The sequence below is a fragment of the Camelus dromedarius genome, chromosome 9 (genome assembly GCF_036321535.1).
Source record: "Camelus dromedarius isolate mCamDro1 chromosome 9, mCamDro1.pat, whole genome shotgun sequence".
Lineage (NCBI taxonomy): Eukaryota > Metazoa > Chordata > Mammalia > Artiodactyla > Camelidae > Camelus > Camelus dromedarius.
The window spans coordinates 71,502,315-71,528,951 of NC_087444.1; the positions used below are offsets into that span (position 1 = coordinate 71,502,315).

The following is a 26,637-nucleotide window of genomic DNA, read 5'->3' on the forward strand; positions in this document are numbered from 1 at the left end:
ATCTCCCACTCCAGCCCCTGGCGACCCTGAATCTACATTCTGCCACTATGTTTGTCTTTTTTTTTTTTTAAATTTGGGGGGTAATTAGGTTTGTTTGTTTGTTTGTTTAAATGGAGGTACTGGGGATTGAACCCAGGACGCACTCTACCACTGAGCTATATATACCCTCCCCTACCTTCTGTCACTATCGATTTACCTATTCAGGATATTTCATATGGTGAAATTGTACAGTAAATGATCTTTTGTATGCTTCTTTCGCTAAGCATCATTTTTCAAGGTTCTTCCATGCTGTAGCCGCCCCTCTTTAAGCCTCAGTTCCCCTATCTGGGAAATGCATGGGGACAGTACTGGGAACTGAGGAGCCAGGATGGACCCCTCAAATGTGGTGGGCAAACGTGTGTGGGGAGGTGATCTTCTGCCCCCGTGCGGTGCATGGGAGAATGCAGCTCTCAGCGCTAGGGTTGGGAAGGGATTGGGCTGATTCAGCCCTCCATCGCATCCCCGAGACCCCATCCCTCAACCCGCAGAACCCTTGGGATCGCAGAGGTTCTGGAATAACATCCTGAATTCCTCCCTCTCTGCCACCCACCATCCCTGAGACTCCTCAGGCTCCATTTGCTGAATAATAATATCACCCACTTGAGGAGTTCTAATCTGTTCCCTAATCTGTTCCTGCGAGAAACACTTTATTTGCAAAGTCTCATTAATTTGTTGCAAACTGAGGCTGCTACTATTACTACTCAGGGACAGGAAACCATCGTGGTGAGGAGCCCGAGTTCTGGAGTTTGGAGACACTTGTATGCAAACCCCAGCCCTGCTGCTCACCAGTTGTGTCACTATCAGCATGTGATTTTTCTTCTTTGGGTCTCTGTAAGTAGGGTTGATAAATCTGGTCCAAACTCATGGCGGGGCAGAAAGGATGACTGCTCAGAGCCTGGCATAGAGGAAGCCTCCAGGAGTCTATGAAGCTGATAGTATCAATCAGTGATATGCTGGTCAGTGTGTATCAACCAGCTGTCTGGGGAGTGGGGATGCAAAACCTTGCATTTAGCACTTACCAATTTCCATGGTGTAAATATTCCCACCATGGCTGATTTCAAACTACCAACGTGACATCGTTTAAGTGTTTTCTGGGGAAGAGATGAGGGGTTGCACCTTACCATGCAGATACATAATAGAAGTAAATAACCTCAGGATGACACATAATAGTAAAATGTGGTAAAATAATTAAGATGTGATGAGTATTTACTACCTTTGTTTTAAACACAATTTATTTAATTGTATGTTTGCATAATATAATTTTTAATCATGGCAGCTTAACAACCAGTACCAAAATTCTTGAGACTTCAACAATCAGCTTGCTTGAGAATGATCCAGCACACTGTTGTCATTGTCACACCCATTTTTTAGAAAGGGAAACTGAGGCTCAGGAAAATGTTTAAACAGACAGGGGCAGGGCATAGACCCCCTGGGCCAGGACTATGCAATGCCCCTCTTTCATACCATGGTGGTCTAGAGGGCATGGGTGGTCCCCATTGCACTGTGTGACCTCAGCAAAGCCCTTGACCTCTCCGGTCTCAGTTTGCCCACCTGGAGAATACCTGCAGGGAGTTCCTTTGCACCTGCTTTAGCCCTGCGGGGAAGGTAACATCCAGATCCTCTCCCTCATTTTATAGAATGGGAAACTGAGGCCCAGAAAGAGCAAGTCCCCACCCTGAGTCACATAGCTGGACAGAGTCCTCGGAACCTAGCTGGGCTACAGAGAAGAGACTGCAGCCCACATCCTGGGGGTCTGGAGTTTTCTGGGAGATGGGAGGCATCATTGCTAGAGAGGTTGGTCACCGTTTCCCAGTGGCTCCGCCCAGACACCACCAACCTTAGCCCGCGGTCCCCAAGCTTCCTGGGCCCTGTGACTGGGGAAAGGGTGGGCCGGGAGGGAGAATGTGGACAGCACCGCCTGCCCTGTTCTTGCCTCTGAGGACTTCTCCGTCTCTGTCTCTTTATCTCCATTCTCTTCACAGGTCTCTGCATCCCTGTCTCTTTCTGTCTCTCCCTCTGTCTCCGGTTATGGGTCTCTCAGTCTTTGTTTCCCACTGTGTCTCTGTACGTCTCATTCTGACTCTTTGTATGTGTCTCTTTGCCCACGTTTCTCCCTCTTCTGGCCGTTCTCTGTTTTTCTGTCTCTCTGTCCTTTGGCTGTCTTTTCATCTCTTTGTGTCTCTGTGTTTCTCCCTACCTCGTCTCTCTATCTCTTTGTGTCTCTTTGTCTCTTTTTGAGTCTGTCTATCTCTGTGTCTCTCAATACCTTTCTCTGAGTCTCTGGCGCTCTGTCTTGGCATTTCTCGCCCCTTCTCTTCCGGGGTGTCTCTACTCTCCGGTGAGAACATAGTCCGTATCAACGCGCCCAGACCTGCCTCCGCCCCCAGAGCCCGCGGCCTGTCCGGGCCTGCGCCTTTAAGTGCCGGCGGCAGGGGGCGGGGTCTTAGCGGCCCCGCCCTGGCCGCCCCTCCCCCTGACGTCCCTTCCTCCCTGGCCCCTCCACCGCCTCCCTCCGCCGCCGCCCGGGCCGGCTCCGCGCCCCCTCCCCGGCCCCCGCCCGCCCGCCCGCCTGCCCGCCGCCCCCATGGCGCCCGGGGCCCCCGCTGTGCGGGGCCACTAGGACCCTCGGCGTCCCCCTCCCTCCCTCGCCCTGCCCCCTCTCCCACGGCGCGAACCCGGGTGTCCACAGCGCCCAGCTTTTGAGCTCGCGTCCCCAGTCCGGCGGGGGGGGAGGGGAAGAGAGGGGACCCCGGGACCCCCGCTCCCCCCCCCGACCCGGCCGCCCAGTCCCCCGAGACCTAGAGAAAATGTCTTCACGGACGGCGCTGGCCCCGGGCAACGATCGGAACTCGGACACGGTGAGTGGGGCCCGGCCCCTTGGGGAGCCCCGGCTGGGTCTGGCAGCCAAACCCCTCGCCCGGCTGTGCCCCTCGCCCTGCGAGCCCCTACCCTCATTTCCCTAGCCCGGCCCAGCTGGCCACCTCCCGACCCCTCGCCCAGACTTCCAGGCCTCTCGACCCTCCCCCACTCCTCAGCCCAGCCCGACCCCTGGGGGCGCCCCTCTTGCGGGACCCCTCTCTTGTCCCTCTGCAGACTGCTTCCGCTCGGGTCTCTTCCCTCCAGGAAGCCCCCTCCCCTGCCTTCCAGGAGCCCCTCCCTTCTCCCGTGTTCTTAAGCCCCTTCCCCTCCAGGCCTCCCGCATCCGACAACTGGCCCCCTCCAGGATTTGCCGGGCCCCTGACCCCAAGGCCCAGCCACAGCCGTCTCCCGGGAAGGCCTGGCACAGTCCTGCCTCTGGCTTTGGCCTTCCCTGTTTGGATCTCGGTGCCGGGCTCCCCAGGATGCCCCCTCCTCTCATTCCCAGTCTTCCGCTCCTTGGCTCCTTCAGGATCCTCCTAGCTCCTGTGGGCACCCCCTCACAGGAAGCAGGTTCCACCTTTCCTGGGCTCAGGGCCCTTTCTAGCTTGTTCAAGGTCTCTCCACTCCCAGGCCTGGTACCCATCCTCCAAGCAGCCCTGTCCCTGGATTCCTAGCACCTCCTGTCCCTCCAGTTCCCCACCCCCAGACCCTCTCTGGTCTCTTCCTCTCCCAGGAAGCCTTGGCCTCCAACTTCCAGGCCCCCAGCTCAGTCTCGGATTTCTAGGCCCTGAACCAGTCTGACTCCAGGCCTCATCCTCCCTGTCTCAACTCCTCCACTTCAGGCAAGCCCCCTCCCCAATTCCCCAACCCTTTGACACCACCCCCAGGCCAGGCCCCTCCTCACAGGACACTACCTCATCCCTCAGAGCTCCAGGGCCCCATCCCTTCTGCTGCCCCAGGGCCTCCCTCTTCCTTGCCAGGGGTCTGGCCTCCCAGGGAAGCTCCCTCCTCAGTTTCAGAGTCCTTCCCCAGCTCACAAGGCCTGGCCCCAGATCTTTCTTCCAGAAGACTCCTGGACTTGAAGCCTCTGGTCTTGCCCTGCCTCTAATCCCTTTTCTCTTGGGGTCTGTCAGATGGAAGCCTTCTCCCCAAGTTTCTAGGCCTCTTGACCCCCACCAGGATCAGCCTTTATTCCTTTGAGCTGCCCCTTGTCCGGGAAGCTCCTTCCCCAGAATTTCAGGCCCCTGGACCTTTCTCTGGTTACAAGGACTGCTCCTAGAAACCCCCTTCTTTGACTTCTAGGAGTTCCCCCAAGACCTAGGCCCCTGGCTCAGGTATCCTTGGCCCCTGACTTCCACTGCCCCATGGCTTGGAACCTTCCCACTATTCCCAGACCCCCTGTCCCTATACTACATCCCAGAACAATCTTATGGAGACACCCACCTCCATTTCCCTGACTTCTGATTACTCTCAGTGCTTCTAAAGACCCTCTCACCAACCAGCGCCAGACTCCTTCCCAGCTGGGATCTTTGTCCCTTTCCCCTTAGGCCTTCTGCCAGGTCTCTGCCAACCCTCAGCCACCCTCACCCCAGATTCCTACCAGAGAGACTTATCTCTGCCCCTTCATCTTGCAGGACTCTCCCTCACAGAGTTCCTCCACCACCATCACCATCATTGCCACCACCCATCACACTATAGGTCAGACTCGGATTTGGAGTCTCTGATGAGATACCCCACCCACCCCCCAGTAGCTACGGGAAGTGACAGGAAGCCCACAGGCCTGGGTTCAAGTGCTGGCTCTGCCTGCCCCTTTGCCCTGTGACCTCAGACTACTGGTTCGTGCCTTCTGAGCCTCAGTTTCCTGCCCTGGAATATGGGGATGACCACTTGGGTCCCTCAGAGGTTTTCTTGAAATGACACGGGTGAAGCCAGACACACAGGACGCATTCCACACATGTTTGCTGCTATTGTGACTGTGAGTGTGAGTCAGACAGCTGGGGCTTCTCAACCCAAGGCTGTCATTAGTTGTTGCGGGAGCTTGCGATCCACTCCCTGCTCTGAGCCTCAGTTTCTTTACCTCTAAATGGGGTTGATGGAAGCACCTCCCTATTAGGGATGTTTTAAGGAGCCAAAGAGATTATGTGAGTAAGATGCAGAGCTAGGCATGTTGTATATGCTATTATTATTTTGATTATTCAGATAAGCATCGGTTCAAATCTCATTTCTGTCCCTCCCTAGCTGTGTGACCTCAGCTCTCTGAGCCTCAGTTTCCTCAGCTGTAAAATGGGGCTTTTACAAGCACTTCTTCCTCCTCTAGCTGTTCAGATTTGTGCATCGTGGGGATTTGGGGACCCCTAATTCTCCTCTCACTTCTCCCAACTCTATAGTCTGTTAAGACCTGCTTGTCAGTGCTGGCAGAGAGTCATCTCTCTCCCTCTGGAGTCTGAGGTCACAGCCCCTTCCCCTGCCACCTGGTTACCATGACAACAGCCATGTGGGGTCATGCTCCCCCACACCAAGTTCCAGGTCCCCCACCTCCCATCCTCTCTGGAGGTTCCCTAGCAACAGGCCCAGTGTTGGGGCGCCAGCCGGTCAGGAGGGAGCTGGGCCAGCTGGTGGTGCCGGCCAATTTTAGCTCCCGCCCCAGCCCCTGGGGGCTTTGTCCCCCACTGCCCCACCTGCCCCTTGCAGGGGTCCCTCAGCCACACTGCCTTTGGTGGGGTGCCAGCCCAGCCCCCATTGGCTCCCCTGGTGCCACCTGATGGGGATTGTGCTCTGAGCCCTTATCTGGGTGGGAATCCAAGGCCTTGTCTGCCGGGATCACCAGCCCTCTCTCCCACTCCCTTGGGAGGACACCTGGGGTTGTGAGCGGGTGATGCAGGAAAGAGCTGGGGGCTCAAGAGTCAGCAGACCTGGGTTCGGATCCTGGGAACTCTGCTCTGTCTGCCCTGTGACCTTGGGCAAGGTACTTACCCTGCCTCCAACTTGGGGTCCCCAGGTGGAGAATGCAGATGGTAATGGGGCCCGCACCTGAGGCCAGGGTGAGGGCATGGGAGGCAGTGGGGGTGTGGTTAGGGCTCCAGCAGTGGCGGCTGTCTTTCTGCCCCTCGTGGGGAGCGTTACCTTTCCACTTCTCACTAATGAGCTGTGTGACCTTGACAAGGCCCCTCCTCGCTCCAGGCCTCAGTTTCTCTTCTGGAATATGAGGATGCAGGTGCCACCCTCGTTGGGCTCCTGTGGGAATTAAATGCTGATGGAGTGCTCGAATGCCCGTAGTAAGGGCTACTTAATGAAGATGACTGGGAGCGTGAGACAGTGTGGTATGGTCACGGCAGAGACATCAACTCTGGGATAAACTATCTGGGTTCAGGTCCCCGCTCTGAGCCTCAGTTTCCCTACCTGTAAAATGGGAGTGATGATGCACCAGTCACCGGTGCTCATTAACTGGTGGTTCTCATCCCTGTGTTCTGGTGGATTCCTTGCAAGGAGCAGTCCCAGGCTCTCCTCTCATCGCCTACCTGGCCTTCTCTCTTCCTCAGCTCCCTGTGTCATCCCGTGTTCCATCCCCAGCCCTGGGAAGGATGCAGGGACAGCCCCGGGACTGAGCAGAGCTGTCTTGGCTAGGGCCTCAGCCTCCCTCTGTCTCCCACAGCCTGGGCCCCAGACCTGAAAGGGAGGCACAGTCCCTGGGGTTCACAATCAGGGCAGGGCAGCCTGGAGCAGGCAGGTGACCTGCGGGGGAGAGAGGCCCAGGAGGGACAGGACAGCAGGAACAGAACGTCGGGGACAGATCGTGGCCTGGCGTGGGCGACAGCGGGCACCTGGGGAGCAGCAGTCTCACGGGGCGGCAGGGATGTGGGCTCCGAATGAGGAGGCAACAATGTTTCCCACAGAAGAAAAGTTAACACTGTGGGGCTAGAATGTCAGGGCAAAATGAAAGACGGTTGGTTACAGTGTTTGGAGTAGAATTTGGGGCAACAAGAATCAGAAGAAAATGTTAGGGGCAGCAAACTGAGAACCCAATGTTGATGCATGGTAGAATTGGGGGGCTGGGTGGGGACGGCTGTGGATAAAATGGGGTGTTGGAAGCAATGAGGGTTGGAGTGGAGTGTTGAGTCCAGATTGAGTCAGTGTTGATTGGGGTTGAGGGCTGCAGCATTTAGAATAAAACATTGTGGAACTGATGGAGGTCCCAGTAATTAGAAAAGGAAGTTGGAGGGTAGACTGATTGCAGGGAGGGGTGAAGAAGAGGCTTGATGTCTGGGGTCCCAGGTGCTGCAGACTTGGGCCCCAGCATCTTTGTTCTTGGAGGCATCTTTTCATAGAGAAAGATGGGGGACCCAAAGGGTTCTATCTGGCCTGGGTTTGAAAAGGGCCATGAAGGTGTCAGTGGCCATGACCCCAGCACACAGGCCACTGAAGGTGGGTTAGACGGGCGCTGCCCATCGCTCACACTCCATCTCCCTCACCTAGCATGGCACCCTGGGCAGTGGCCGCTCCTCGGACAAGGGACCGTCCTGGTCCAGCCGCTCCTTGGGTGCCCGCTGCCGGAACTCCATCGCCTCCTGTCCCGAGGAGCAGCCCCATGTGGGCAACTACCGCCTCCTGAGGACCATCGGGAAGGGTAACTTTGCCAAAGTCAAGCTGGCCCGGCACATCCTTACTGGCCGGGAGGTGAGTGAGGGGAGGGGCTGGGGCTCAGGGCAGAATCCTGTGGGGCCGGTGCTTTGCGGGAGGTGGAGAGAGGTTGGGCTTGGCCCTCCCTTTGCTTTGTGAACTTGGGTAGGTCCCTGACTCTCTGGGGCAGATCAGAACATTTCAGGTTTTTCCAGAACAACCCAAGTAGGAGAAGAGAGCCAATTTCAGACATCCTTGAAATGGTCAGAACATCTCAGATCACAGGCAAGCCACGTGTTGTTTCTAAGAAGTCACATGGCTTTGGTGTCTAAACCTAGGCCACCTCCCTGTTTTAATGATGGACTTTGGTGCCACCAAATCGTCTAGTGATCTTGGTTGAGAACACAAGAGATTTATTCATGCTTACACAGGTTCACTCCCCTTCCAGGGTGAGCATGTGCGTGGAGTATGGCAACATTGTTGCAGAGGATGCATCTCACTCACCTGGGATGGGGAAAAATGACGGTGGGTAGGGTTATGACCCCTCTGCACCTCTTTCAGTTTTAGAGAAAGTGACTTGAAGCAATTTCTCTTGCCCTCACACTGTCTCTGCCATACACACAAAAGACACCAGGCCCCAGTGGTTTTATGGGCAGATTCTACCAAACATTCCAGTTTTATGCTAGTACTCCCAGAGGCTAAGGAAAGAGTTCCCACCACCCGCCAGATTTTATGTGCTAGTTTGGCGGTGACAACAAAACCAGATAAGACATCAACTTGTGGGCCAGTCTGACATGTGAATGTAGGTACAGAAATCTTAAACAAAGGATTAGCAAAGAGAGCCTGACGCACCAATTAAAGAAAGCTGTGTGGTGCCAAAGCTGCACTTATCCCAGGAATGCACAGTTCTGTTCAAATCGACAATTTATTCATGTACTTCCCCACATTCACAGATCCAGAGACAGAAACCATATGATCATCTCAATACTGGCATAAAAAGTGCTTGACAAGATTAAAAACCCATTCATGAGAATATGAAGAAAGCTAAGGAACCCTCTTCCCCAACAAGGAGCACATTGTGCCCCTTTTGTGGGTCTTGAAATTGATTCCAGGGGTCTCTGAGAGGACCAGCTTCTAAGGGAACAGGGCCTCCCAGGGGGAAGAGTTCTGTAATGCAGTGGATTGGGGGTGATTGAGGAGTAACCCCAAAGCCCTTTGGGAAGATTCTGTACACCTAGATTAAGATTTCTAAAGGCCTCTTGCTACTTAAAAACTGTAATTAAACATAAAAACTTAAACTGCATGAAACATATAAAGAGAATTCAGTAACATTCTGATTTTTCCCCTGTGACCACCTCAAAGCTCTTTCAAAACTCTATAAATTTAAAGTTTTAATTGTTTAAGGTAGACTCTGTCAGGCTGCATAAGTTCAAATCCCAGCCCACAAACTTACCAGCCAAGTAACCTTGGCCAAGTGACCGAACAGCCCTGTGCCTCATTTTCCCTACTTGCAGAGTGGTGATAATCCTAACACTTATCTCATAGGGTTGTCGTGAGGATTAAACAAATGCTCAAGCACATAGACCAGGGCCTGGCACATGTGACTGCTTGGTAAATGTTAGTGTTGGTTATTTATTGTTCCACAGTTCGTGCATTCAAAACAAAGATGTGATGGGTGAATGGTCTGAGATTCCCTCACAGAGGGGCCCTCTAAAGGTCTCAGTCACCCTCATAGACACTCACACAGGTCCCTGGAGCAGCCCCACCCAAGCCCCGGTGTGGAATAGGGGACATTCCCCTGCAGAAGGAATGGTAGCCCTGGACATGGTGAGAATAGCATGTGCAAAGGTCCTGAGGCTCAGATCCCCCATCCACTAGGAATGGCCCAGGTTGAGGGCTCTCTGTGAAAGGAGACAAAGGAAAGACATCCTAGGGTGATCTGAGTTGGGGGAACCTTTCCCCACCTCCTCCTTCCACCTCCAGGTCGCCATCAAGATCATCGACAAAACCCAGCTGAATCCCAGCAGCCTGCAGAAGGTGAGGCCCAGGGTGAGGGAGCGGGGCAGGGGCAAGGTTGGGAAGAAAGCCGTCAAAGCCACCCACCCTCATCTTTCTCTTTCTTCCTTTCCTCCAGCTGTTCCGAGAAGTCCGCATCATGAAGGGCCTAAACCACCCCAATATCGGTGAGGAGCAGGAGGGAGTGGGCTCAGTGGATACCAAGCAGGGCACTTGGGAAAAGAGAGTTGGGGGGAGGGAAAATTGGCTGTTATAGTAGTTAGAAAGCTGTGTTTTCTCATAGCAGTATCGCTGCTCACTGGCTGTGTGACCTTAGGTGAGTCACTCAACCCCTCTCTGAGCCTCAGTTTCTTCCTCTGGAGTTGAGGGTGATAAGATGCTTCCTTCAAGGTCATTGTGAGGACTGGGTGAGATCGTCCATGCAAAACACTTAGTTCAGAGCTAAGCGGTGGAGCTGGTCTGATTATTGTCATCAGCAGCATCTGTTGTCATTGTCATTGTCATTAGGTAGAGTGAAGATAGCGGGGTCTTTACCAGAGAAGCAGGATTTAATCTGGCTTGGATGTGGCCACAACTTGTATTCATCCATTTGTTCGTATACTCAGTGAATGTTTATTGAGTGGCTGCTTATGTGCCAGACTCTGGGGCGCAGTGGGGAGGAAAACAGGCACAAATCCCTGGCATCATAGAGGAGACATTCTTAGAAGGAAGTGGAGAAGTGGTAAAGTGGGGTCAGGGAGTTTGGCAGATCTTGACATCAGTAGGGAGCCATTGAGTGTTCTTGAGTAAGAGGTGTTATGGTCAGCACATGCACAGTTACTGAGTTTGGGTGGAGGGTGACAGGTCTCTTCTCAGGTAACCCCCCACCCCTACCCCTGGCCATTGCAGTGAAGCTCTTCGAGGTGATAGAGACGGAGAAGACGCTGTACCTGGTGATGGAATATGCAAGTGCTGGTGAGGCCCTTCCCCTCCCCCACCTGCTCTCTGTGCCCCCGTATGCCCGCCCTGACCCCGCTCGGCCTCTGCCCTGCAGGAGAAGTGTTTGACTACCTCGTGTCGCACGGCCGCATGAAGGAGAAGGAAGCTCGAGCCAAGTTCCGACAGGTCAGGAGTCATGGCTGTGGGCAGGGCTGGGAGGGGCACTGGGATCCCTGGGGTCTGATTGCTGCGTGTGGATCTGGGCTGTCCAAGAACCTGGAGGCGTGGCTTAAGTCCAAGTGGGGTGAAGGTGGAGAGTTGGAGGTCAGAGGGTGTGTGATGCCCAGGTGTGAAGATATCCAGATGTGGGGGTGCAGGTACCCAGCTGGGTGGGTGAGAGGGTCAGGTACAAAGGTGCCCAGCTATGCCGTGTCAGATGTGTGGGCTCGAAGGTGTGCCCAGTGTACAGGAGTGTGACTGAGAGGGCGTGCGGTGCCAGAGTGCTGAGGTGTGTGAGTGTAGGAGTGTGGGTGCCAGGTCTGTCAGTGGGTAGTGGGGGGGGTAAAACACATGGCAGCCCGGGTGTATGGGTGAGGGGGTCCTGGTGTGGGTATCTAAGTTTGTGGGTAAGAGGGGCTGCAGGTAGGTGGGTACCCGGGTGTGTGGGTAAGGGGGCATGTGCTTTCAGATGTGTGGGAATGAGGATGCCCATGTGTGTAAGCGGGCAGGAGGGAGCCCAGGTGTGGGCGTATAGTTTGGTGGACAAGAGAGTATATGGCGTGAGGATGTCCAGGTGGATCAGAAGGGGTGTGGCAGTGAGGATGCACGGATATGTAAGAGGGCAGGCAGGTGTGAGGGTCTGTGGGTGAAGAGATCTGAGTGAAGGTGTTGGTCCAGGACCGTCCACCTGCCTCGCACAGCTGACCTGGGTGTGCAGGGCTTAAGCCCTGGTTGTTGGCACTACGTGTCTGTCTGTAGGCATGTGATGTTCTCATGAGTGTTTCTGGATGTGAAAGTCAGGACGGGGCTAGTCCTGTTACCTTGGTGCTGATGTCCCTGCAGGGAGGGTGTCCTGATGCCTGGGTACAAGGATGTCCGATGTCTGAGTGGAGGTGTGTGTGTGCAGGTCCCACAGCATTTCCCACTGGGACCAAATTAGGGTGTGGGGCCCCAGCATCAGTTGCCACACGTGCCTGGGGAGGCCAGGGGTCCAGAGCTCCATTGCAAGTGGGTTCATGGGGTCTCGGAGGGAGGCTGAGGGGTTTGGGGGCCACAGTAACTGACTCCCCTCCCCTCCCCGTAATCCAGATTGTGTCGGCTGTGCACTACTGTCACCAGAAAAACATTGTCCACAGGGACCTGAAGGTGAGCCCCACCACCACTGTGAGCTCCCAGCTCAGCCCGCAGACCCCTGCGGTCCCCAGCCCCACCTCTGGTCCCCCAGGGCCTTGTACCTTCCACCACATTCCCCCATTCCCCTCCCTTTTCTCTTCGTGCTCCTCCCTCGGCATCCAGAGCCCCTTGACTTCTTCCCAAGCTTTTGTGGCAAAAACAAGGCCAGCAGATGGGGGAGTAGGTGGGGGTGGGGACAGGAGGAGTGAACAAAGGGGAAAGAAACAAAGTGTCCCGGAATGGCCTCAGATGGTTACATGTATCCTGGACAAGGTCACTGGAACCCAATAAAAAGTTTGTCACTCTCACCCTCTGGAGATTAGAACATTCAAGAATCTTCAGGAATTGAGGTCTTAGAGCCCCAGAGTCACGTGGCCTCCAGGTCTGAGAATCACAGGCATCTTCAAACTTGAAACAGAATCCTTGGGAGGGCTGATGCCTGGCAGGGAAGGGACCCAGCAGGGCCTGGGCCCCAGCCCCCGAGCCTGGCCGAGCTGAGCAGGGACAGCCCCGTCAAGCAGCTTGGTGTCCCAGAGTCCCCACTCCACACCTCCCACCCAGAGAGAACCTCCTGTCTCAGGACTTCTTGTCCGAGACCAGAGAAACGTTTGTCTGGCTTCAATCCAGCTGTCTTGACTGATTTCTTGAGCACCTACTGTGTCCCAGGCCCTGGGCTCAGTACTTTAGGAAGTGCTTCTTGAGGTTTCTATAGCAAAGGACCAGGTTTGTTTTAGTGTTTTCAATTCCCAATCTGCCGTGGACAGGTACTTTTGTAGGAAAAAAGGATATGCAAACAAAATACAAGCCTAGTTTTTTGATTATTATTATTACTAGATTCAAAAACATGAAATTCCACTGTCAAGTTGCTGAAGAAGTTTCTAAATACAACTGTCTCTCCGATAATGCCCTGCCAGCTCCCCCACCTCCCTGCAAACCACTGAGGAATCACCTTAGTGTCTTCTGAGTTTGCCCTGCAGGGATGCGATCCATTGCAACCAACCTGAAAGAGGCACGCCCCCTGGTGGAGGGTCCTGGAAGTGGCTAAAAGGGGGTTTTGGGGCTCTGGTTAGTGCAAGGAGGGGCCCAACCACCCGAACCAACCCAGAAGTGAGGTTGGGGTTGAACTATGGAGCCTGAAATGCCACCAAGGGAAATGTCACCCCTGAACAAGACAGATGGCTGGAGATTGAGGTTTGGGGAAGATCCCTCTTAAGTGTGTGTCGGTGTGGGTTCTGCCCCTTTGTTGGGTCAGAGGTGGGGAAGGGTGGTACCAAAATACACCAGAATGTAGGCAGACTGGAAGGAAGCCAGAGACGCTGGGCCAGGGAAGGGCTGTGGTTGGGATGGTCCGGGCCTGGGCAGCATTTTGAAGGGCAGGTTGGTGCGTCCATTTGTAGTCAGAAAGCTGGAAGAGGCGGGATGCTGGAGGCTCCTTCCCTGCTCAAGCCAGGGAGCTGGCAGGCCTCATTTGGATTCCAGCTCCTCCACTTTCTTGTTCTGGGCATGAGGTGGCTTCCCTGAGCCTCAGTTTCCTCTCCCACGAAATGGCAAATACAAGAACACGTGCCTCCAAAAACAGACAAAACGTCATAACAATTTGAAGTATTGACTGAGGGCTGACTCTGTCCCATATGCCGTGGGAAGCACTTTCTGCTTAACCCCACCACTGCCTATGACGCAGGTGCTATTGTCACCCGCAGTTTACTCATAGAGACCTGAAGCACAGAAAGGTCCGGGAATCCACCCAAAGTCACACAGCAAGTGAGTGATGGAGCTGGGATTCTTCCAGACTCTACCCTTTAACCCCACGTTATATAGCCACTCTTACAAATGATTGTCTAAAAGCCCAGCACATAGTAGGTGAACAGTAACTATTGTATAAAATGACTTCATTTTTATGGGTCTTGAGCAATTGGTCCTCATTTTTTTTTCTGCTGAAACTGAGGCTCAGAGCGGGCAGGAGTTTGCCTGAGGGCCTCCAGCTCTGCAGATCCCACGGGATGATAATAGTTAATGTTCTTAGCACTTACAGGGTATGAAATTTTGTTCTAGGCCTTTGCATGGATTAATTCACTTAATCCTCAGACATCCTTGTAAGGTCGGGACAATGATTATCCTCATTTTTAGGTACTAGGAATTGAACCCAGGACCTTGTGCATGCTAAGCACATGCTCTACCACTGAGCTATGTCCTGCCTCCGCCCCCAGTTATCCCCATTTTTGAATGAAGAAATGGCCCAGAGAGGTAAAGTCACTGCCTGAGGTTACACAGGTAGTAAAGGACAGGGCCACTGTCTGGCCAGGCTGGCTGGCTCCTGTCCCCAGCCCACATCTACCCTCTGCCCTCTCCTTGCCTTGCAGGCTGAGAACCTCTTGCTAGACGCCGAGGCCAACATCAAAATCGCCGACTTTGGCTTCAGCAATGAGTTCACGTTAGGCTCAAAGCTGGACACGTTCTGTGGGAGCCCCCCATACGCTGCCCCGGAGCTGTTCCAGGGCAAGAAGTACGACGGGCCGGAGGTGGACATCTGGAGCCTCGGCGTTATCCTCTACACCCTCGTCAGCGGCTCCCTGCCTTTCGATGGGCACAACCTCAAGGTGCTGGGCTGGCAGGGCTGGCACTCCCCCGGGAGGGTCTCTCCTGCCCTCACAATCCGGCTCCATCCCTGGCAAGCACCTCCTCCACAGAAAGGCAGGACCAAGGTCACACGGCAAGATGGGGGTCAGGCTGGACCATGTCCCCACAGTTGTGCGGCCAGCCCTAGTGGACTGTGCTGTTTCAGGGTTCAGGGCTCGGGCTTGGCAGCTGGCAGGCTTGGGTTCAAATCCTGCTCCCTCACTCGTTTACTCCATACATATTTATGATCTGCTGTCCATGGGTCAGGCTCTGTTTTGAGTTTTACAGACAGGATATGAGCAAAAGAGACAGAAATCCCTTCACCAGCGGTGATCCTCGAAAACAGACTAAGGGGGAAAAGCCAGTAACAAAAGGCCACCCGCTGTGGATTCCGTCTCTCTGAAATGTGCACAAATAGGCCAGTCCACAGAGACAGAAAGCAGATTAGTGGTTGCCTGAGTCTAGGGAGGAGGGGGAATTGGGAGTACAGGGGTTTTTGGGGGGTGATGAAAATGTTCTGAAATTGATTGTGGTGGTGGTTGCACAACTCAGTGAATATACTTAAAAACCATTGAACTGTGCACTTCAAACAAATAAACAAAAATTGCTGCCCTCGTGGACCAACATTCTTGCAGCAGAGCCAGGCAGAAAGTAAAATAAACAAGCAAAATACATAAGATGGTAGATGCTGGCTGTTTCTATGGAAGAGGGTGGGAAGCGTGGAGTGCATTGTAATGTTTGGGTGCTGTTTTTGTCCTTTGAACTTTTTTTTTCTGAAACATTGCTGGTCCACAGAGAGGTTGTAAGACTAGAACAGAGGACAGGTGGTACCTTTCGGGAGTTGCTCCGATTGCCAGCACGTGGCCACGTGGGCTGTATGTGTCTGTATGTGCACGTGATATCGTCATCGCTCTAACTGATGGAACCCGCGGGAGTCAGTTGCAGACACAATGTCCCTTTATCCCTCAAGGCTGCATCCAGCAGGGATCTCCTGAGACGGGGCATTTTCCTATCCACGATCACGCTCAGGAAATCCAGCGTTGATGCAGTCCCAGCCTCTTACCCACGGCCCCTACTCAGGTTTCATCAGTGGTCCCAAGAATATCCCTGGTAGCTATTTTTTCTCCTGCATCAGCATCCACTCGGGCTCTTGCATTGCATTTGGTTGTCTTGTCTCTTTAGTTTCATCTGGAACAATTCCTCCGCCATTCTTTGTCTTTTGTGGTATGGCAGTGATTTCAGACCAGTCATCTTGCAGAAAGAATCTCCCTGGGTCTGGGTTCCTCAGTGTTTCCTCACGATTGTGATCCAGGGGTGTGTTTTGGGTGGAAATTCTGCGGCAGGAATGCTTAGGTCTGCTGGATGTGGCCCATGAGGAGCAGCCAGCATCACCTGCCCCTGGCCCTTGTCACCTCCTGCTTCCTGGTTTCCCCACCAGGCACCCCAAGCCTGGCTGGGCGAAGGAGACACGTGGCCGGGGACAGATCCCACCTCTGTCATTTCCTTGCTGAGTAACCTTGAGCAAGTCCCTTCCTATAAGATGGGGACACTTACAGCCAGACTAGATGTGTAAGGCCCTTCCCAGGACCTGGCATCTGGCCAGGGTATCACACTCGGGAGATGCTCTGGTGGTGGTGTCAGTGGCTTGATGACCATCTCAGCATCCCATGACAGAGGCACATGGAGCGGTGGTTACTCAGCATGTGCTCCAGGGCCCCACTGCCTGGGTTTGAACCTTGGCCCTGACATTTTCTGGCTGCACAGTCCCAGAGCAAGTGATTTAACCTCTCTCTGGGCCTCAGTCTCCTCATCTGGAAAATGGGCATCATAACTGTGCTTCACAGCATCCTTGTGAACCCAGATGTAATATGTGTGAAGCACTTAGAATGCTGCCTGGCACAGGGTGAGTGCTCTGAAATCAATACTCATTCCTATTAAATATTCACGACCCTTGGGTCTGTAATGATCCTCCTCAGATGCAGAAGGCTCCCCAGACACAGGTCTCATCCAACCCTTTTAGGAGAAGGCCCTCCCCCACAGGGAGCTTCCCGCCCAGTCCCCCGCAGAGGGCTCCACGCCGGGAGAGCCCTTCCTCCATTCACACCGCCTCCATTTTCTGTCTCCCTCAGTTCTTTATTCAGGATGGGAGGGGCCCTCTCCAGTGTGCCGCAGCCTTGGCCAAGCCCCTCATAAAAGGCCATTAAAAAAAAAGCCAGCATATAAATCAGTGCCGACCCTTTGAGACTTCCAGGGCCTCAAAGCTCATTAGAAAGACAGGCATGGGGTTGGGGTGGGTGATGCCCCTGCTCTCTTCCCCTTACATCAACGTAATTTTTAAAAAGCGCTTGCTCTGGGCACGGCTTGTGTGAGGCATTGACTTCTGCTAGCTCACTGGTACCCTTCCAGTCTGGGAAGCGGGTCCTGTGATCCCCGTTTACAGATAAGGAAACTGAGGCCCCAGAGGCTGGCTTACCTGCCCACCTCCCCTCCTATCTGGCTTATAAAATTCACCTTCTCCGTAAGATGTCCTCAGAGTGAAAAAGTATATCACTTTTAAGAAAAACAAACTTTTTTTTGAAAACTGTTGCAGCAAGTACGGCGTTCCCATTTTACCGGTGGGAACTGAGGTCAAGAGAAGGTGGTGGGGTGTTTCCCACATCATCAGGGCTGGGACATGTAGTTCCTGTCACGTCTGTCGGGGGATTGGGAGAAAAATGAGTGAGCGTGTGTGCGCGTGTGTGTGTGTGTGTGTGTGTGTGTGTGAGTAACGGTAGGGAGGTGGGGTGACCTCCTCCCCCAGTAACCGCGTCCCCCCAGGAGCTGCGCGAGCGAGTCCTCAGAGGGAAGTACCGAGTCCCTTTCTACATGTCAACAGACTGTGAGAGCATCCTGCGGAGATTTTTGGTGCTGAACCCAGCTAAACGCTGTACTCTCGAGGTAAGCCCCCAGCCCCACAACCGTCCCATCATAGCCTTCTTGGCCGACACTCTTCCTCTGCCATCAAGATCCACTACCGGAAGGTGAGGGGGGACAGGCATCCCAGGGAAAGTCTCCCAGACCCGTCCTGACGCCATCCCCCCAACAGCCTCGCCCACTCCCCGAAGTGCCAGTAATTAGCTAATGAGCTCCTAGGATGATTACAGGGTGGCGGGGACCCAGATGATGCGGAGGAGGAAGCGTGGCATCGGGAGGCTCCAGCTGGGGGGAGGGGGGTGGGGCGAGGAGGTGCTAGCTCTCAGGAAGTCCTCAATTTTGGGGTCTTAGGCCTTGGAGGTGGGGGCAGGGCAGGTAGCCCCATTTGGGGGCCCACCTGGGAGGTGGGGAGCTGTCTTTTTCCCAGTTTCTTCTGACATTGCTCTTTCCCCCTCCCTGTCCTGCCCCTGATCCTTGCAGCAAATCATGAAAGACAAGTGGATCAACATCGGCTATGAGGGTGAGGAGTTGAAGCCATACACAGAGCCCGAGGAGGACTTCGGGGACACCAAGCGAATCGGTGAGGGTCAGGGAGAGCAGAGCCACGGCCACGGACCTGGGGGTGGGAGCTGCCCAGCACCTGCCCCTTTGGTTAGCACGTCAGAGAAGTTTGCAAGGCAATTAGGGAGAGCAAAGACATCTGGGCTCCAGTCCCTGCCCTGCTACTTTCTAGCTGTGTGACTCTGAGCAAGTGGCTTCCCCTCTCTGTGTTTCTGTTTCCTCATCTGTAAAATGGGATAATCATAGAGCCTCATAGATTTGTTATGAATGTAAATAAATGCATTTACGTAAAGCACTTTTATGAGGCGTGCAATAAGTGCTGTTGTGTGTTAGCTTTGTTAAGACATGCGAAATCACAGATCGCTTCCATTAGAGCTTGGGCAAAGCCATCAGTAATCTGCATGTTTGAGGAAAACTCCCACCTTGGCACGTGCCTCACCCACCACCTCTTTAATCCTAATCCCTTCAGCCTGGAGCCCTCAAACCCTTGACCCCTAAAGCCTTAGCCCTGGAAGAGCCCCTCAGGAACCACCCAGTAACCTTCATTCTGCAGCTGAGGAAACTGAGGCCACCATCAGATCTGGCTGTGTTCATCAGGACTTTACGGTTGCAAGTAACAGAAACCAAAGCCATTCTGGCTTAAGCCAGATAATAATAATAGGTTGAACCACATGAAATTGCCATTTTCATAGCTCAAAAATTGTCAATACCAGCAACTTCATGTGATTTAACCTAAAAGTGAAGTCATTCATTCACGTAGCTAAAAAGGCCGGGGTGTGCCAGCCTTCAGGGACAGCTGGATCCTGGTGCTCAGAGGCAGTTGTTGGGGGATATTCTCGGTGGTGACTTCTTTCCCAGGCAGCTCTTCCCCCTAGGAGCAAGCTGGCAACAGCACATCCCAGTGGCCTGGACGCCGCTGAAGGAAGAGAACCACTTTCCTAATGTTCCAGTAGAAACCCCAGGGTGGTGCTCATTGATTATCCCTGATCCAATCAGTTTGACCTTGGGGATGGAACACTCTGGCCAGACCTGGGTTATATGCCTGCCCTTGGGGCTTGGAGCAGGCAGGAGTCCACCAGGTGATTTGAGTGGGGAAGCAATGTTCTTCCCAGGAAAGTTAGGGTGCTCTGGCAGACGGGGATGGACACTAGACAGGCGAAAGAGCGAGTGTTGCCACGTGATGCACAAACAGGTGGAAGGGAAGGGTCTGGGGAGACTGAACCTCCTCTCCATCCCCCTCTCCCAGAGGTGATGGTGGGTATGGGCTACACACGGGAAGAAATCAAAGAGGCCTTGACCAGCCAGAAGTACAACGAAGTGACCGCCACCTACCTCCTGCTGGGCAGGAAGACTGAGGTGAGAAGGCGTCGGGGACATCTGGGATGTGTGATGCTCCGGGTGGAGGGCCTTCTTGGGACAGAAGGGATAGGGGCTGAAGCTCCTCATCTGTCATCTTCCTGCAGGAGGGTGGGGACCGGGGCGCCCCAGGGCTGGCCCTGGCACGGGTGCGGGCGCCCAGCGACACTACCAATGGAACAAGCTCCAGCAAAGGCACCAGCCACAGCAAAGGGCAGCGGAGTTCCTCCTCCACCTACCACCGCCAGCGCAGGCATAGCGACTTCTGTGAGTATCAGCCCCACTCCCTCACATGCCATCCCTGGCCCTAAGGCCTCAGGCTCGCCTTACATCAGGGTTCTCCGGCTGGCAAGCAACAAAAACCTGCTCAAGCTCACTGCAGTGAAGGGAGGAATGTCTTATAAAGGTGTGGGGACATTGCATGGAACTTGGAAACAGCCAGGCTCAGGAAGGGGTTAGAAACTGGAAAAGCAGACACTCTCTGTGTCTTATTTCTTCTCTGCTCATCTGGTTTTTCCTTTCTTTCTTATCTATCGCATGGTGTCTTTTCCCCAGTCTGTCAACTCCTTGTAACTTGGTTTTAGAGACCAGCTCAAATAGTAGCTAAAAACCTCTTTAGTCCACTTGATATCAGGGTCCAGTTGGGATTAATCTACTTGACTAGGACACAGGAGGACACTTTGCACAAAATGACTGCCAGGAACCTGCCCTTCAGCCTCTCCTCCACATTTACTAGTGAAAAGGAGCTGGGCAGACACCTGATTATACCCCACATTCTACACCTGACAGATAGCTCACCCTCTGCATAAAAAGAATGGACCCACCACCACCACAGTGAGGCGTGGGACCTTCCAAGAGGCCTCTTAGCTAACCTTCATCAAATTTTACTCCTCCCCACTATTTTTTTAAACAGCATTATTGAGATAGAATTCATATATGTCAGACAGTTCACCCATTTGAAGGGTACAATTCTGTGGCGTTAGTATATTCAGAGTTGTGCATCCGTCACCACGATCAACTTTAGAGCAATGTCAATACCCTAGAAAAAACCCCACAACCCTTAGCCCTTGATCTCAACTCCCCCATCCACTCCAACCCCCAACCCCTGACAACTACAAGTCTATTTTCCATCTATAGATTTCCCTATTCTGGATATTTTGTGTCTGCCTTCTTTCACTTAGGATAATGTTGTCGAGGTTGATCCACATTTTAGCGTGGATTGATACTTAATTCCTTTTTATTGCCAAATATTCCACTGCGTGGATATACTGCATTTTGTTTATCAACTGATGGACATCTGAGTTGCTGCCACCTTTGGCTATCCTGAATAACACTGCTGTGAACATTCATGTACAAGTTTTTGTGTGGATCTGTGTTTTCATTCTTCTTGGGCAAAGAACTAGGAGTGGGATTTCTGGGTCATCTGGTAACTCTGTTTAACAAGGGAGGAACTGCCAACGTTCAGCCAGCTTGGCACCTGTCCTGGGCAGGAAATGCATGGTTCTGGATGGTCAAGCCGTTCCCCTCCGCTGGGTCTCCTTTCCCCACCTATAAAATAGCAAGATTGGCCCAGAAAGTCCCTACGAAGCTTGTGACTCCAGTATCCTGTGATTAGAACATGGTAACCTTTTAAAATCCCCTCATAGATACTTTCTGGGTTCCAGGGTTCTCGGGATGAAGGATGGGTGATGGGTGTCCTGCATCCATCGCTGTAGAGCTTGTTATGGTTCTGGGACTCTTAAGTATTAAGTTTCCTGAGGATTTAACACACAGAAGTTCTGACTGTCTGACGTTCTAGAACATGTTTAACCCCTTGGTTCTAGAACCGTAAATTCCCAAATGACACAATGCAACAGTTAGACTTAATTGATATTTTCAGGTCATTACCATAATTCCCAAGATGTTCTAAGCGACCAAATTTGTTTTGTTTTGTTTTGTTTTTGAAACTAACACAGTCACATCCTTCAAAACTTGACTGCACAAAAAGAATAGACAGTAAAAAAGTCTTTGTTCTATATACCTCCCAGCTCCCAGTTCTCCTCGGAGCCAGCTACTGTGGCCAGTTTTACGTGGATTCTTTTAGAGACGTTTAACTCATATTTAAATATTTAAAGAGACAGATGTGAAAAGAAGGAGAGAGAAAGAAGAAATGTACAACGATGTGTAAATATAATATTAATAGATTAATATACTGTAAAGACATATTCTCCCCTTTTAATAGAAGTGATAGCCTGTTGGCAACATTCCTTTTTAAACAAGTATAGATAAATAGATATAGATAGATATACGCTTCTCTCCTTTTTATGCATGTGATAGCACACTGCAGACCTGATGCCTTGCCTTGCCTTTTCTACTTCACAGCCTGCTTAAACACCATTCTACATTGGAACCTTCTTTATAACTGCGTAGTATTCCATTCTCTGGCAGTATCTTGACTTATTTAGTTGTACCCATGTTAAGGGGAATTTAGGCTACTCCCAATCTTTTGGCCTTAAAAAAAAGAAGGATGCAGTGAGTAACCTGTATGTGCGTCATGTCATTTATGTGGAGCTTCTGGGTCAGTATATATGTGTCACTTTGACAGAATTTGTCAGAATGGCCTACGCAGAGGTTGAAGCCTACGTGAAGAATTCTAAGGTTCCAGAGTAGGTTCTGGCTTTTCCTAACTGTCCTCTCCCTCCACCAGGTGGCCCATCCCCTGCACCCCTGCACCCCAAGCGCAGCCCGACCAGCACGGGGGAGACGGAGCTGAAGGAGGAGCGCCTGCCAGGCCGGAAGGCAAGCTGCAGTGCCGCAGGGAGTGGGAGCCGAGGGCTGCCCCCCTCCAGCCCCATGGTCAGCAGTGCCCACAACCCCAACAAGGCAGAGATCCCAGAGCGGCGGAAGGACAGCACGAGCACCCCTGTGAGTGGTGGGGCTGGGGGGCGGGGCCAGGGATCCGACCGCTCATGGCCCAGCCTGCAGATGCCACCGAGGTCATGTTTTTCAGACTTTGCTGTTTCCCATCCTGTTCCTCAGACCATCACACAGGATTCCTTGTTGCGTCTATCCAGTCATTCATTTGACAGGCGTTTATTTAGTGCTGTCTCTGCCTGAGCTTGTGCTTGATTCTAGTGTATAACTTAGCATTCAGTGTCAGAAAGAAGCAATCTGTGTGCTTTTGACAGGGAGGATTTAATACAGGGAATTAGGTGTGGTGCTAATAAAATTGTAGAAGCTAGAAGAGCAGGCTGTAAGCATGACCTACAAGAATGACATATCGCCACAGCAGAACTGACCCACCCAGGGAGCTGCTACCTCTGAGGCTGCCTCTAGTCTGTTGAATTCATGAACACACAGTCAGGACTGCAGTACAAGACGCAGAAACTTCATCCTCCACCAGAAGAGCCTCTTGCTGCCCAGAGGTCTGGAACAGCAGCACTGATGCCCTGCTGAAGCGAAGACCTTTGTCTCTGTGTGAGCAGAAGTCAAAGGGGCAAGGAGGCAGCTGCCACCCCATTTCCACCTTCCAGATCTTCACGAGTGCAAAGAATGGCAGAACCCATTTATGTCCAGGACATGAGCTGCAGAGGATTCTGGGGAATGTAGTATTTGGCTTTCTTGCTTCTGCAGCTCCCTAGAATGATATAATACAAGCTGAGGAACCAGAATATCCTTAGCATTAGGAGACAAAGGTGGTAGCAGGTTACAGGAAGGTGACCAGGTTGCCGAAGCCACATAGCTCAGAGTTTGAGTTACACTGATGAGCTGTGTGACCTTGAGCAAGTAACTGCCCCTCCTGAGCTTCAGGATTCCACCCTGTGAAATGAGCTTATCAAAGAACTTGGGTTGCTGGGAGGATTTTGTACAATCTTGTACCTAAAGTACTTTACATGATGTCTGGCTCAGTAAGCACTCAACGAATGAGAGCTATTGTCACTTCACAATAAACCCACACTTTAAGGAACTAGGAAAGGAACAGCAAATTATACCCCATCCCCCCAAAAAAGGAAAAGGAAGGAAATTATAAAGAGAAAAGATCAATAAAGGAGACACCGATGTGCACTAGAGAAAATCAGCAAAGCCAACAGCTGATTCTTTGAAAAGATTAATACAATCAGTGAACCTCTCACAAGGCTGATTAAGAAAAAAGACAGCAAACACGAATTACCACTATCAGAAATGAAAAAGAGAACTTTGTTCTAACATAAAAAGATAGTAAGGTGGTATTAGGAACTACTTCATGCCAATAAATCTGACAACTTGGACAAAGTGGACAAATGTCTTTACACACAGAGTTAACCAAAACTGACACAGAAGAAACAGAAAACCTGAACAGTCTTAACACTTTTCCATAAAGAAAATTCCAGACCCAGATGGCCCTAAACGGGTAAAATCTTCCAAATTTTGAAGGAAGAAAGAATGCCAATCTTAGACTTCCAGAGGAAAGAAAGGGGCATATTCAATGAGGCAACAGAATCCTGTTAAGTTACTCCTATCCTCAGAGAGCTCACAGTGCGGTGCGGGGTGTAGACGTGTCTGTGGACAGTTGTGGTCAGTACAGAGTGACCAGGGCTGCATCAGGGAGCCCAGAGGAGGGACCTGACTCAGCCTAGGGCCAGGGTGGGGATATATTATGAACTGACACCTGAAAGATACCTAGGATACCCAAGCAGATGAGACAGCCTGTGCAAAGGCCTTTAAGAGAAAAGACAGTGTGGCGTGATTAAGTGTGTTTAAAAGTTTGACGTGGCTGGAGGTCGGGGAGAGCTGGGGGAGGAGAGGTGGGCGAGGCTGCCCCCTGGGAACTTTCCCAGACTTTCTCTCCTCCTAGCGCCAAGGCTTCCTGTGCCTCTCAGCCTGGATCGCTGGGATGGCCCACTAACCTTTCATCTCTTTAGCCAAAGTAAACCATCACCTACTCGCTTTCAGGTCACACACAGACCCCTGCCTCATTCCAAACAAGGGAGGCCGGAGAGGGTAAAATGGAGGAGTTAAGGGGTTTCCTGTGCCCCCTCACTCCCCTCCTGGCCTTTTCTTTTACAGAACAGCCTCCCTCCCAGCATGATGACCCGCAGAAACACCTACGTTTGCACAGAACGCCCAGGGGCTGAGCGCCCATCCCTTTTGCCAAATGGCAAAGAAAACAGGTATAGAGGGAGGGCAGCAATGGGGAGGGAGAAGTGGGGTGTAGGTGAGCAGGGCCCCCCTGAATCTAAGATGATAGATGTGGGGAGGGCGTTTCCCTGGGTACTGAGGAGTCTGTGTGTCTGCCCTTCCTTTGGCGGACTCTACCCATGTTCCCCCACCCCAGACCCCCCTGTAAAGCCTCCCCGCTTAATTAACTAGTCATCAGCACCAGGAAAGCAGTCTGCCCCATTCTCTGCCTACGAGTCTTGGGAACCTGAGTTGATTTTTTTTTTTTGAATGATCCATTTTTAGAACTTGAGAGAAGCCCCAGAATGTCACAGCTTCAACATCCTCTGGTTGGCTGGGTTTCAAACCGATTTGCCTGAGTCTGTTCGGTCTCTTTCAGCTGGCAAGTGAGGGAAACCAGTGCAGACTGGCTGGAGCATAAAAAGGGAAGGAATTGGTTCCCATCACAGTTCAAGTCCAGGAGTGGGGCAGGCTTCAGGGTAATGACCCTCCCGCCCACCAGGACTATAGGGCGTGACACCGAGGTGCACTCTGGGAAGCACCTGATAAATGGATGCGGGTGTTACTCTTTGGTGGAGCTGGGTAATGGAGTGGTTGAGACCAGTGATTCTGTGGCTCCTCAGCTCTTGAGTTTGCATCTTGCCTGACACTGCTAGCAGAGTGACCTTCAGCAAGTGTCTGAGCCTCTGTTTCCTCCTGTGTAATATGGGGTTGATGTTCTCTGCCTCCAGACCCCACTAGAGGGATCCAGTGGAGATCAAGTGTGTCCTGTGCCTGGCACAGAGTCTGAGACACAGTAGGCATTCAATAAGCAAGAACTTTTTTGTGGTTATTAAATTTAAAAAAGTAATAGCTAACTCTTATCAAGAGATAACCGCAAAGCACTTCTGTTAGTACGGTAGCTGGTTGAATCCCCCTAACAATTCTATGAGGTCGATCCTAGTATCTCCATTTTACAGCTGAGGAAATGAGGCACAGAGAAGTTAAGTAATTTGTCCAAGGCTACACAGCCGGTAAGTCAAGGAGCAAAGATTCCAGACTGACTGCTGTACTTGTAACCACTGTAATATATGACCTCCTATGTATTCTGGTCAAGAGACAGTGTATAGTCAGTGTAGAGAGCCACTGCTGCAATGAAGGGACCCCCAGGGTGCAGTGGATGAGATGGAGGTTTAGTCCTCTATGATGTAACCAGCAAGAGGTAGGAGGCAAGGTCTTCCAAGGATTCAGGTTGATTCTGCCCATCCTAACATGAGGCTGCAGCTCCTGATCTGAGGCCACTGCACCAGTTTCTACCACTTCCCAACCAGCAAGAAGAGTGGAAAGAAAGTGGAGTGCCAACTGCATTCTTTTTTAGAGGCATGACCCAGAAATGGTACAAAGCACTTCTGCTCATATCTCATTGGCCAGAGCATGGTCACATGACCACCTCCTAGCTGCAAAGGAGGCTGGGAAATGTAGTCTCTGACTCAGCAGCCATGTGCAATTCTCATACTCTAAGGGGTTTGGTTACTAAATGTCAAACAAGGAGGATGGATTCTGGGGGAGAGGTAGTAGCATCTGTCAGTCAGGGCTCCTTGTTTAAGATCTAGGCTCATCCTGGGGTCCCTGGAAGGATAGAAATTGGAAATCTGACTTGTGCTACCAGGACTGGGAGGGTCAGAGGGGCTGGAGGAGGGTCCTGGGATAGTAGAGCCACCTCTGCCAACACGGCATCTTGAGAGAGTTAGGAAAAGGGTTCCTTCCACTTTATTTTCACCTATTGAAAAATTTTTATAATCAGTGTAGGTCCCTTTGATGTTCACATCTATTCCTTTCCCATGTTTGAATAATAAAAGTTCAGAGAGCCAAGTGTTTTCACAGTTGGTTTCGTTCCTGAGGCTTGGATGGCGAGGGATTCATCCAAAAATACACCTGAATCTATTCAATTGCTGAGTTTGGAGCAAAGAGAGCTGGGATAGGGGACAGTTTGGAGGAGGTAGAATTTGAAGAAAGAACGGTTTGAAGGAAGGATGACTTAGGAGAGGGGAAGAGTCAGTAAAATACTACTAGGGTTGTATAGTACACAGCCTGCGCAACTGTACATGGCAGCCTCGTCTCTGAGCTCCAGGTTGGTTGAGATTTCTGATCTCAGGACAGAGCAGTGAAGAATCAGAGGGATGGGGGACTTGGCCTGCCTCAAGGCCCCACCCTGACTTGTACCTCTCTGCCCAC

General features: G+C 52.1%; 1 protein-coding gene across 3 annotated transcripts in view; it reads left to right on the forward strand.

Annotated features, from left to right (window-relative positions):
* Positions 1–2,614: 2,614 nt before the first annotated feature.
* The window catches only part of MARK4 (microtubule affinity regulating kinase 4), a 28,499-nt gene continuing 4,476 nt past the window's right edge, over positions 2,615–26,637 (forward strand). For 2 of the 3 annotated variants that reach the window (XM_064489420.1, XM_064489419.1), the window contains exons 1-14: positions 2,615–2,897; positions 7,372–7,572; positions 9,499–9,552; positions 9,650–9,698; positions 10,420–10,485; positions 10,565–10,635; positions 11,758–11,814; positions 14,202–14,438; positions 17,275–17,394; positions 17,851–17,950; positions 19,178–19,287; positions 19,395–19,554; positions 21,974–22,191; positions 24,313–24,416. In XM_064489420.1, coding sequence (XP_064345490.1) covers positions 2,847–2,897; positions 7,372–7,572; positions 9,499–9,552; positions 9,650–9,698; positions 10,420–10,485; positions 10,565–10,635; positions 11,758–11,814; positions 14,202–14,438; positions 17,275–17,394; positions 17,851–17,950; positions 19,178–19,287; positions 19,395–19,554; positions 21,974–22,191; positions 24,313–24,416 — 1,598 coding nt within the window. In that variant the 5' untranslated portion in view covers positions 2,615–2,846. Of the gene's footprint in view, positions 2,898–7,371; positions 7,573–9,498; positions 9,553–9,649; positions 9,699–10,419; positions 10,486–10,564; positions 10,636–11,757; positions 11,815–14,201; positions 14,439–17,274; positions 17,395–17,850; positions 17,951–19,177; positions 19,288–19,394; positions 19,555–21,973; positions 22,192–24,312; positions 24,417–24,708; positions 26,633–26,637 lie in introns of those variants that run through there. The other variant, XM_031458863.2, reaches the window with a different exon arrangement.